Source organism: Armigeres subalbatus, chromosome 1 (assembly GCF_024139115.2).
Source record: "Armigeres subalbatus isolate Guangzhou_Male chromosome 1, GZ_Asu_2, whole genome shotgun sequence".
NCBI classification, from domain to species: domain Eukaryota; kingdom Metazoa; phylum Arthropoda; class Insecta; order Diptera; family Culicidae; genus Armigeres; species Armigeres subalbatus.
In genome coordinates, this window is record NC_085139.1 from 162,568,921 (window position 1) to 162,581,843 (window position 12,923).

The 12,923-nt window shown below is 39.8% G+C and overlaps 1 protein-coding gene across 8 annotated transcripts in view; it reads left to right on the plus strand.

The window, feature by feature from the left end:
- LOC134205449 (TOX high mobility group box family member 3-like) overlaps positions 1-12,923 on the plus strand; it is a 344,232-nt gene that overhangs the window by 187,054 nt on the left and 144,255 nt on the right. For 4 of the 8 annotated variants that reach the window (XM_062680704.1, XM_062680699.1, XM_062680696.1 and 1 more), the window contains 3 exons: positions 2,772-3,082; positions 3,927-4,218; positions 4,400-4,542. In XM_062680704.1, the coding sequence (XP_062536688.1) occupies positions 2,772-3,082; positions 3,927-4,218; positions 4,400-4,542 (746 nt within the window). The remainder of the gene's footprint in view (positions 1-2,771; positions 3,083-3,926; positions 4,219-4,399; positions 4,543-12,923) is intronic. The other 4 variants (XM_062680697.1, XM_062680702.1, XM_062680698.1 and 1 more) reach the window with 2 other exon arrangements.

Sequence of the window (12,923 nt, forward strand, 5' to 3'; positions counted from 1 at the left end):
ATTAAATTTTCAGGGTTGGGAAAAATCAAATTTTCGAAAAATCGAGAATGATCAAATTCACCCGCGATTTTACTTTTAAATTATCAAGTGATTAAAACTCGCCAGTAATTAAGAATCGTTTGAAAATCGTATCTTGGTTTGAAGCATTTACCGTTACCTTTTTAACTATTTTTCCTTACTAGCATGCAACTATAACGCCAAATAGAAGATATAACGGGACTGTTGACAATTAGCTATTATTAGTGAAGATTAATGATTGAATGAAAATGCTGTGTTTATTATCGTTTGAGTACAAAATTTGAGAAGTTGAAGAAAAGTTGAAGTTGAAGAAAAGAAGAAGAAAATTGCAATCATGATCGTCTGATAATGATTAAGCACAACACTGTTGAAACTACACAATTTTAAAATTTATTTTTCTTTATTCTACAATAATTAAATTTGTGAATCCTTAGTTCTTTGAATTAAATTTTTTTTCAATTTTAATTCTCTATAATTTTGAAGGCCCCAACAGAAGCCTCGCGAGCAAAGGCGTAGAATTGCCAATCCGGAGATGGCGAGTTCGTTTTTCGGTCCGGTCTAGGATGATTTCGGGTTGTAAACTTTCTCGACACCCTGGACATTGTGTATCCATTGTACTTGCTTCACAAAATATATTCTCATGCAATAGCGGGCATAGAAAAGCTTCCAATTATTGACTGAGGAAATTCTAATAGAATGCTAAGTTGGAAAGCACGCCAAGTTCCAGTTGGAGTGTAGAGCCATTGAAGAAGAAGAAGAGGAGGAAAATATTTTAGAATTTGTAAAATTATAAACCTTTAAATTTTTAAATTTTGTACTTTTTAATCGTAAAACTTTGAATATAAAATAAAAAAATAGGGGGAAAGACGGCTTTGGCAGGTTTTGTTCTATTATTGGCAGGGGGGTTTTTGTCGTCCAAATTTTATGAAATTTGGCCACAATATTCTTTGATATGCAAAGAATGCTTAGGCCAAATTTGAGCCTAGCCAGTCATAAAAACCCCCTGCCAATAATAGAAAAAACCTGCCAAAGCCGTCATTCCCCCTATATTTTTATTTTTAAATTCTTTATTTTTTTAGTTCAAGGTTTTCAATTTTTTAAAATTCCTAAATTCTAATTCCTAATTTATTTATACACACATTTCATTAAATTTATACATTTTTAATTGCGGGAGCTTTAAATTTAATTGACCTTTCCCGCCAAAAAGTTTTATTCGCTTTATCGATTCTTTGGTTTATTCAAGGTCAACTTTTCCAAAGAACCCATATTTTTTTAGATTGGCCCGATTTTGAACGAACATCGGATTAATTTTTCAGGCCGGTGCACACGTGCAGCACTTTTTCAGTTTCTGTTTTTGATTTTAAAAATAGTTAGAGGCTTCACGGGAAAGGACAATTTAAAAATCTAATAATCCACATTTCTATTTTTCAAAAGTGTTTATTCCCACAACTTTGAATTCTGTAATTTTAATTTTTCCAATTTATTAAACCCTTAAATCATTTCTTTTTTTATTTTCAGTTTTTAAAACTTTTTAATTTTGAAATTTTAAATTCGCAAAATTTTTGAATATTCAAGTTTTTGAAACTTTTCATTTCTTAAATTTTTGGACTTTTTTCTTAGTTTTACATATTTAAATTTTAAAAGATCAAATTTTTAAAATTATAAGTTTTAAAGTCCTAGAATATCAAAATTTTATAACCCAAATTTTCCACATTTTAAAATTCCTATTGAGTTTTTTGATTTTAAAATGTAATTGAATTGAAAATGTATTTTTTTTTCAAATTGGAATTTTTCAAACTTTAATTCCTCATATTCAATTTCTAAACTTTTTATTTATGTTTTAAAGCTTGTTAATTATAATCTTAATATTTTCAAAATTTGACTTTTCCAAAATTTTCAAAACTCTAATTTTTATGTTTAATTTTTTTTATAATTTTCATAATAAATAAAAGGAAAAATATAAAATTTTGAACTGTTCTTTGAATAAAATTTTGAATTTTTCGAAAATATTACTCTTCCAAATTTATCATAAAATGGATGAGATCGTTGTTGGTTGATTGAGCTCTTGAATTTGTACATTTACAAATTTGAAAATTCGCGGACTTTTGTGCTAACCAACTTACAAATTTTTAATAGCCTATGCTGACTAATGGAAATTCAAAAACAGATTCGCAAGAAACGGCAATCCAGGAAATGAAACCCAAACAATTTGCATGAAATTCAACGAGTTTGTATCCCAACTACTACTAGTCTGTATATTACAGGTCAGAACAAGTGTCAGTCGAAAAATAGTGCCATGAAATTCAAGAAGAAGACGAATATGAAGAGGATATTTATCATAGGCGAGCATTCAACTGATTTATGGTTGCTGGACGCTACATCTAATCAAATGCTCAGGTGTAATTGTAGCCAATCAATTACCATAGCTTCAATTAAATTTGATTTATGATGAGACCATAAACCATATTCGCACTGCTGTAGTTCGATTGGAATGCAATCGGCAATGTTGCGAAATATTATGCACAAGCAATCTACAATTTGTCTGAAGAATTTTGCATATGAACAGCGCATTCAAATGTTACACATAGTACCATCCAAATAGCACCATCCAAAGCAAAGCCACTCCATTTGGCAGAATTCTACAATAAATCATTTGCAAAATGCATCCCAACGCACCAAAAACCTGCAATTGCACCCCGAATAACAATGTATTCTATCCAATAAAAATAAATTATTCCCTTCGCACATTGCAGACCTTTCATGCGCCATCGTTTGGCGACGAGGAGTTTGACATTCCTACAATGAACTCACATCTTCATCCTCAACAGCAGCAGCAACAACAACAACAACAACAGCAGCAGCAACAACAACATTCACATCAAACGCATCAGATGGAACAGCACCAGTATCAAATGCACAATAATGGCCAACCACCACCCCATATGGGAATGCTAAATGACCAGCAACAACAGCCACAACAACAACAGCAACAGCAGCAACAACAACAACAACAACAGCAACAATACAATCAATGGCACCAGGAATCACATTTAAATCACCACAGGTACGTGTTGTCCTATTACATACTATCAGAGCGCGCGCACGATATGACGTTGCATGATACCTTCAGACCGGTTCCAACTGCATAGTAGGGTGTGCCAAAAAAAAACAATGTTTTTCACGCAATACGTTCTGATTTTAAGGGAAGGGTCGTACGGCCGAAAAAAGGTTATTAGGCCACACACTAGTAGGCCCAATATTTCGATCGGCCGATCAATATCGAACAAAAATAAGCCATTTACCCGAACAAGTCGCTAAAAGAGGGGTTGGCGGAATAAATCATACAGTCGAAAATATAGTTTCGTCCGAAAACGACATCTGATCGAACGGCTAGAAATGTCATTTCACCGAATAATTAATTTGGCTAAAATTGGAGCTTGACCGAGCCGAAAATGTAATTAGGCCATACATAATTGGGTCAAAATTTAAAATTTACATAAGAAAAAAAAAACTGCAATGCAACGATTATTCTCCTCAGCATTGAGTAAATAATCATTTTTGGCACACCCTGCTATTTTCGCTGTTGTTAGATCTCACTGATTCTCGGTAGGTAACGATGAAAATATATGATCAGACTGCATGGTTGGGATTTTCTATCACGTGTAGATATCTAACTCGAAACAATCCCTGTTGATTAGGGATTATATTCGAAAAACAGCATTATCAACTTTTTTTTAACTTTTTCTCAAAGCGCAGATTGTTCCTCAAAGTTATATGAAACAAAAAAGGCATCATTAATATTTTAATCCCAGTTGCGTTGTATCGTGCGTTGTAGTTCTATATAATCACATGTAAGATATCGGTTTTCTCACTTATTTTCATAACTTTTTTTCTATTGCACTCTCCAGTTCATACCCAATGCCGTCACCAAATCAGCCCACATATCACCAACTGAATAGCCCTAGTCCAAATAATCCGAACGCAACCTTGCACGTGATGCAACCACCGCAGCAATCGCCCCAAATCCCACCGCAGATGTCGCCGCAGCTGGGCTCCGGTGCGCCCGTCGGGTCAGGTCCCGGTGGCTATATGGGCAGGTCCCCCCCTCAACCAGGTGGTGGGGGCGGCGGCGGCGGAGGTCATCATCTGAACAATAACGAACCGGGAACCACCAGCGAGGACAGCGACGACGCCATTCCGGTAATTAGTTTGAATTTATTCATTCGGAAGCACCAATCTGACCGGAGCAGTAGGCCACCGATGGGATTTCACCCGGAATGCCATCGGTTGAACGCAAGTTCAAACAGTAACCGAGCCCAGTAACTGATACACGTGTATTACAATTGTTTATTTGTTATCCCATCCACATTGTAATCAACAGGCTAACACGCTGAAAAGGCCGTCGCCGGAACCGGTGTACGATGGGGATTCGAACAATTCGAAAACATCTGCTGGGGCGTCGCTAGCGAAAAAACCAAAGGTAGCCAAAAAGAAGAAGAAACGGGATCCCAACGAACCGCAAAAGTAAGTACCAACAACGAATGGAGATATGATTAAGTAAGTGGCGTGGCCACAGGAAGAATTTAGGTTGAGGTAGTTATTTAGAGAACACCATTTTTGAACCAAAATAAAAGTATTAATAGCTTTTTGCAAGGCCATTGAGCACAGTAACAGATGAAATCCTATGTGAGCTATGCGCGTCAAAGTGTTTACCAATTAAAGACTTGTAGCCAAATTTGTTAGACTACTTACATCAGACATGTGTACTTTTTTACATATAAATTAGGTTTTTGTTTTGCCATTATTATCAATCAGAAGCCATATTAGCCATTGACATGTGTGCTAAATATTCCTAAACTCTACTCCAACTTTATCCATGCCATGCAACATTTTGTTAGATAACTGTCCGCATCTTCCCTCAACTTGAATATCGCGTGAATACAATCATACTTCAGCCCGTTCCTTATCTATTTATTATCCCCAGCGGTTCCACCCATTCGATTCTCCGCGGTATCGTTGTCTTTCGCTCAAAGAGATATGTAATAATAAAATTTGATTTACCACCGCTGCTGCGGCAATAAATATACTTAATGACATAAATGGTCAAATTAAAATATCTTTTCGCAATACAAGAACTCTACTTTTGCGAGAAATGCTAGTGCGGAGAGGTATCCAGAACCAATGGACTTGGTTTCGGTTTTCGTTCGTTTTCTGACAACTCCGACCGCACAACACAACACAACAGCCACACACAAAAATGCATGAAACCAGAAACAACTGCTTTTGCTTTGCAACAATCGAGTTTGCGGTGGATTGCCCATATCTGGCTGCCGGCAAGTTACCGAGAGATAATAGTGATAAATTGTCGATCGCACAGACCAAATCTGGGAGGTGGAGGGAAAAGTTCAGCCCGGGTTGTTGTTGTGTATTACACACTCGAACTGTCGCCGCAGGTCAAATGCCCAACGTGGAAAATATGCGCAATCTATAAATTTCGAGATAATGATTTTCCGATCATTATCTTCTGGTCGATGTCTTTAATGAGAGACTCTAGCAGCAGCACCAGCAGCACCATCGGTTGATGTGCGATATCGGTGGTGTGAGGTGGGAAGCTTTGCAACCCCTTTAAGCTGCAATAGAAAAGAGTAAGAAATGCGAAATTCGAGAGGAAAAACACAGACGAAGGAAGCTCCCCGTCGCCGCTGTTGTCGGCGGGTTGGCCATTTATTTTCCTATCCGAAGAAATATAGTACTCCATATTTCACTTCCATCTCATTGACTTTTATTATTAGTGGGAAAATCAGAATATTAACGATGGAGAGCAGTGAAATCGATACACGCGTGCTAAACGCGCGCAAGGGCATTGAACAATAAATTTGAAAATATTTCGTCCTGCTGTTGCGGTTGGTAGTGACTCTATCACCCTCATTCTTGTTTACGTCCGTATCTGACTTTCGAACGAACGTTCCGATTCGAATAAGTTCGAAAATGGTATTCCCGTTTTCGTTCGAATGCTTATCGAATGTGATTCGTATGCGAAAAATGTTACCCGATTGATCAACACTTTCGCAACAATTCTGAGCTGTCAGAAATTGAAAAAAAAACAAAACATTGTTATTGTTATTCTCTAGTACCATATTCGGTCTGAACTGGTTGTTCAATATTCCGGATTTATTTATTACTTTCCCGGTTTTACGCCCTATCGGTAAGATTATTACGATAAGAATCAACCTACGGAAGGGTTCTGTATGTATCGCAGCTACCATAGGAAGGAATAAACCAGAGAGTGCCTGTTTCACTTTGTGGCCTCACTAGATCCCGTATTTTGCCCATTTGCCAAGTGAACTGCTTACTTATCGCATGATTGATGGATCTCTCGATAGAAGAGCGAATAAGGATAATCCCGTCGACAAATATTGCAGAATGCAAGGTATGTAGGTTTTTGAAATATTTCTAATTCGATTCCCTTCAGCTAGTACTCATTTTTTACAGCTTCACGGCCCAAAATCTATAACAGCGAACGAATCATCAGTTTACCGGTATTGAACCAATCGGAACCTGAAGGACAATTCTGAAAATAAATGGAAACTGTGGAAGAAGACCAGCTAAAGTGAACTAGTTTCTAATGCAAAATTTCCGATAAATTAACTCATAAGATGCATACAAAATAAAATATGGCCTAATAAACTATAATTATGGAAGTGATTAACGAAGGTTGGAAGAGAACACTGTTGAATTGTGAATGCTGTTGGGGTAAAAGAAAGTGCTCGGCGGTAATTGAAAGGTCGCCGCCAGTTTTAAAATAGCGATAGACCACTGGTCACTCCCAGTACGCAACGGTCCTGGGGACCCTGAAAGAGCGGGGGAACATTTCCGGTGTGTATTTTCTAACCTCTGTTCGGGAAATTATTTGGATTCTTTCTCTTAATATTCTGAATTTTCGCGACACTTTCTTAAAAATAAAACGAAAAAAAAAATGTGAATTATACCTTTATTACATTTGCAATGGATAATTATTTTGAATTTTAAAGGACAGTTTCACAGGAAATTCTTCTAAATTTCCACTGGAAGTTCTTATGATTTTTCCCAGATTTTTATTCTGAATCGCCACAAGAAATTCTTACGACTTTTCACAGAAAATTCTTTCTAATGAATGTGCTCAAAACATTCTTTTGAAATTACGAAAATATCTTCTGAATTCCTCCGAAAGTACCTTTTAATTTCGGCCGAAAGTTCCTACGGGACCTCCTCCACAAGTTACTCATGGATTTTTTTCGTAAGTTTCTCTAAAATTACTTCGGTAGTCTGGAAGTTGACGACTGACTACTGCTATTAATCCTTATAAGCAGCAAATACTTGGTTGATCCTACATCTGACGTTTCGGTTAACGTCGGATGTAGGAGCAACAAGGTATTTGCTACTTATTAAGACTGCTATCGCCGAAATAATTCAATCTTAAATACATCGGGAGATGACTTGCGGACCCTCCGAAGACTGCGTGGTTGGCGACGTGTAGCCATAGACCGAGCCGAATGGAGAAGACTCTTATATACCGCAAAGGCCACTTCAGCCTTAGTCTGATCTGAATAAATAATAAATTCCTCCAGGAACTCCATCGGAAAATCTTCCAAAAGTTTCTCCGAAAGATCCTCAAGGAATTTATTCGGAAATTCCTCCAGGAAATCGTCCGGAAGTTCCTCTGAAAGTTCCTTGACGAATTCCTCCGGAAGTTCCTCCAGTAATGACTTCGGAAGTTCTCCCAGGAAGCCCATCGGACGTTCCTCCAGAAATTCCATTGTTAGATCCTCAAGGAATTCCATCTGAAGTTCCTTCAGGAATACCTTTGAAAGTTTCTCTAGCAATTCCTCCAGAATTTCCTCAAGCAATTCATCCGGAAATTCCTCCAGGAAATCGTCCGGAAGTTCCTCTAAAAAGAAGTTGTTCGGAACTTCAGGAGTTTCTCCTGAAGTTCTTCCAGGATTTCCTTCGGAGATTTCTCCATAAATTCTTCTGTAAGTTCCTAAAAATGTTCATCGAAAATTCCTTATGGATTTTTTTCAAAGTTTTTCCAGGAATTCCTCCGGAAGTTCCTCTAAGAATATTTGCGGAAGTTCCTCTAGGAATTCCTCCAAAAATGCCTTCGGAAGTTCCTCTAAGAATTCCATTGAAAGTTTCTTAACGATTTTTATCGGAAGTTCAACCAAAAATTCCTCCGAAACATCCTGCAGGAGTACAGAAAACATTTCCTCACGAAATGTCTTCAGAAATTCCTCCAGGAATTCCATCGGAAGTTCCTCCACGAATTAGTTCGGAAATTTCTTCAGGAATTTGTTCGGAAAGTTCCTTGAAGAATTCTTCCAAAAGTTCCTCCAGAAGATTCTTTAGGAATTCCGTAGTTTTTCCGAAAATTCCTTCTGAAGTTCCTCCAGGAATTCCTTAGAAAGTTCGTCCATGAATTTCTCGAGGAATTCTTCCGGAAGTTCCTCCAAAAATTTCATCGGAAAATACTGCAGGAATTCCATCGAAAGATTCTCCAGGAATGCCACCGGAAGTTCCTCCACAAATTCCAGTAAAATTCCACCGGATGTTCCTCCACAAATTCCATGTTCCTTCAGAAATTCCATCGGAAGTTTCACCAGGAATTCTTTTGAAGTTGCTCCGGGAATTCCATAAGAAGCTCCTCCATAAATTCCTCCAGGATTTCCTCCGTAAGTTTTTCTAGGAATTCATCCGGAAGTTCCTCAAGAAGTTCCTACGAAAGTTCCTACAGGAATTTCTCCGGAAGTTCCTCCAGTAGTTCCTCCAGGAATTCCTCCAGAAGTTCCTCCAAGAATTCCTCCCAAAGTTCCTCCGGAAGTTCCTCCAGGAATTGCTCCGGAAGTTCCTGCACAAGCTCCTCCGGAAGTTCCTCTAGAAGTTCCTTCAGGAATTCCTCCGGAACTTCCTCCAGGAATTTCTACGGAAGTTCTTACAGGAATTCCTCCGCAAGTTCTTCCAGGAATTCCCCTGGAAGTTCTTCCATGAATTTCTCCGGAAGTTTTTCCAGGAATTCCTCCGGAAGTTCTTCCAGAAATTCCTCCGGAAGTTCTTCCAGGAATTCCTCTGTAAGTTCTTCCAGGATTTTCTCCGGAAGTTCCTCCGAGAGCTCCCCCGAAAATTGCTCCAGGTATTTCCCAGGAAGTTCTTCCAGGAATTTCATCGGAAGTTCTTCTAGGAATTTCTCTGGAAAATCCTCCATGAGTTTCTCAAGAAATTCCTCTAAAAGTTCCTCCGGAAGCTCCTCCGGAAGGTATTACCCCAGAAATTCTTCCAGGAATTTCTCCGGAAGTTCCTCCAAGATTTTCTTCAGAAGTTCTTCCAGAATTTTTTCCGGAAGTTCATCCAGGATTTCCTCCGAAACTTCCTCCAGGAATTTCTCCGGAAGTTCCTCCAGGAATTCCTCCAGAAGTTCCTCCAGGAATTCCTTCGGAAGTTTCTCCAGGAATTCCTCCGGAAGTTCCTCCAGGAATTCCTCCGGAAGTTCCTCCAGGAAATCCTCCGGAAGTTCCTCCAGGAATAAACCCTTGAAAATTTCAGAGGAATGTTCGGAAGAAATCCTCCTGGAACTCCTCCGGAAGTTCCTCCTGGAACTCCTCCGGAAGTTCCTCCTGGAACTCCTCCGGAAGTTCCTCCTGGAACTCCTCCGGAAGTTTCTCCTGGAACTCCTCCGGAAGTTCCTCCTGGAACTCCTCCGGAAGTTCCTCCTGGAACTCCTCCGGAAGTTCCTCCTGGAACTCCTCCGGAAGTTCCTCTTGGAACTCCTCCGGAAGTTCCTCCTGATACTCCTCCGGAAGTTCCTCCTGGAACTCCTCCGGAAGTTCCTCCTGGAACTCCTCCGGAAGTTCCTCCTAGAACTCCTCCGGAAGTTCCTCCTGGAACTCCTCCGGAAGTTCCTCCTGGAACTCCTCCGGAAGTTCCTCCTGGAACTCCTCCGGAAGTTCCTCCTGGAACTCCTCCGGAAGTTCCTCCTGGAACTCCTCCGGAAGTTCCTCTGTTCGGGAAATTATTTGGATTCTTTCCCTTAATATTCTGAATTTTCGCGACACATTCTTGAAAATAAAACGAAAAAAAAAATGTGAATTATACCTTTATTACACTTGCAATGGATAATTATTTTGAATTTTAAAGGACAGTTTCACAGGAAATTCTTCTAAATTTCCACTGGAAGTTCTTATGATTTTTCCCAGATTTTTATTCTGAATCGCCACAAGAAATTCTTACGACTTTTCACAGAAAATTCTTTCTAATGAATGTGCTCAAAACATTCTTTTGAAATTACGAAAATATCTTCTGAATTCCTCCGAAAGTACCTTTTAATTTCGGCCGAAAGTTCCTACGGGACCTCCTCCACAAGTTACTCATGGATTTTTTTCGTAAGTTTCTCTAAAATTACTTCGGTAGTCTGGAAGTTGACGACTGACTACTGCTATTAATCCTTATAAGCAGTAAATACTTGGTTGATCCTACATCTGACGTTTCGGTTAAAGTCGGATGTAGGAACAACAAGATATTTGCTACTTATTAAGACTGCTATCGCCGAAATAATTCAATCTTAAATACTTCGGGAGATGACTTGCGGACCCTCCGAAGACTGCGTGGTTGGCGACGTGTAGCCATAGACCGAGCCGAATGGAGAAGACTCTTATATACCGCAAAGGCCACTTCAGCCTTAGTCTGATCTGGATAAATAATAAATTCCTCCAGGAACTCCATCGGAAAATCTTCCAGGAATTCCAAAAGTTTCTCCGAAAGATCCTCAAGGAATTTATTCGGAAATTCCTCCAGGAAATCGTCCGGAAGTTCCTCTGAAAGTTCCTTGACGAATTCCTCCGGAAGTTCCTCCAGTAATGACTTCGGAAGTTCTCCCAGGAAGCCCATCGGACGTTCCTCCAGAAATTCCATTGTTAGATCCTCAAGGAATTCCATCTGAAGTTCCTTCAGGAATACCTTTGAAAGTTTCTCTAGCAATTCCTCCAGAATTTCCTCAAGCAATTCATCCGGAAATTCCTCCAGGAAATCGTCCGGAAGTTCCTCTAAAAGGAAGTTGTTCGGAAACTTCAGGAGTTTCTCCTGAAGTTCTTCCAAGATTTCCTTCGGAGATTTCTCCATAAATTTTTCTGTAAGTTCCTAAAAATGTTCATCGAAAATTCCTTATGGGATTCTTTCAAAGTTTTTCCAGGAATTCCTCCGGAAGTTCCTCTAAGAATATCTGCGGAAGTTCCTCCAGGAATTCCTCCAAAAATACCTTCGGAAGCTCCTCCAAGAATTCCATCGAAAGTTTCTCAACGATTTTTATCGGAAGTTCAACCAAAAATTCCTCCGAAACATCCTGCAGGAGTACAGAAAAAATTTTCTCACGAAATGTCTTCAGAAATTCCTTCAGGAATTCCATCGGAAGTTCCTCCACGAATTAGTTCGGAAATTTCTTCAGGAATTTGTCCGGAAAGTTCCTTGAAGAATTCTTCCAAAAGTTCCTCCAGAAGATTCTTTAGGAATTCCGTAGTTTTTCCGAAAATTCCTTCTGAAGTTCCTCCAGGAATTCCTTAGAAAGTTCGTCCATGAATTTCTCGAGGAATTCTTCCGGAAGTTCCTCCAAAAATTTCATCGGAAAATACTGCGGGAATTCCATCGAAAGATTCTCCAGGAATTCCACCGGAAGTTCCTCCACAAATTCCAGTAAAATTCCACCGGATGTTCCTCCACAAATTCCATGTTCCTTCAGAAATTCCATCGGAAGTTTCACCAGGAATTCTTTTGAAGTTGCTCCGGGAATTCCATAAGAAGCTCCTCCATATATTCCTCCAGGATTTCCTCCGTAAGTTTTTCTAGGAATTCATCCGGAAGTTCCTCAAGAAGTTCCTACGAAAGTTCCTACAGGAATTTCTCCGGAAGTTCCTCCAGTAGTTCCTCCAGGAATTCCTCCAGAAGTTCCTCCAAGAATTCCTCCGAAAGTTCCTCCAGGAATTGCTCCGGAAGTTCCTCCACAAGCTCCTCCGGAAGTTCCTCTAGAAGTTCCTTCAGGAATTCCTCCGGAACTTCCTCCAGGAATTTCTACGGAAATTCTTACAGGAATTCCTCCGCAAGTTCTTCCAGGAATTCCCCTGGAAGTTCTTCCATGAATTTCTCCGGAAGTTTTTCCAGGAATTCCTCCGGAAGTTCTTCCAGAAATTCCTCCGGAAGTTCTTCCAGGAATTCCTCTGTAAGTTCTTCCAGGATTTTCTCCGGAAGTTCCTCGAGAGCTCCCCCGAAAATTGCTCCAGGTATTTCCCAGGAAGTTCTTCCAGGAATTTCATCGGAAGTTCTTCTAGGAATTTCTCTGGAAAATCCTCCATGAGTTTCTCAAGAAATTCCTCTAAAAGTTCCTCCGGAAGCTCCTCCGGAAGGTATTACCCCAGAAATTCTTCCAGGAATTTCTCCGGAAGTTCCTCCAAGATTTTCTTCAGAAGTTCTTCCAGAATTTTTTCCGGAAGTTCATCCAGGATTTCCTCCGAAACTTCCTCCAGGAATTTCTCCGGAAGTTCCTCCAGGAATTCCTCCGGAAGTTCCTCCAGGAATTCCTTCGGAAGTTTCTCCAGGAATTCCTCCGGAAGTTCCTCCAGGAATTCCTCCGGAAGTTCCTCCAGGAAATCCTCCGGAAGTTCCTCCAGGAATAAACCCTTGAAAATTTCAGAGGAATTTTCGGAAGAAATCCTCCTGGAACTCCTCCGGAAGTTCCTCCTGGAACTCCTCCGGAAGTTCCTCCTGGAACTCCTCCGGAAGTTCCTCCTGGAACTCCTCCGGAAGTTTCTCCTGGAACTCCTCCGGAAGTTCCTCCTGGAACTCCTCCGGAAGTTCCTCCTGGAACTCCTCCGGAAGTTCCTCCTGGA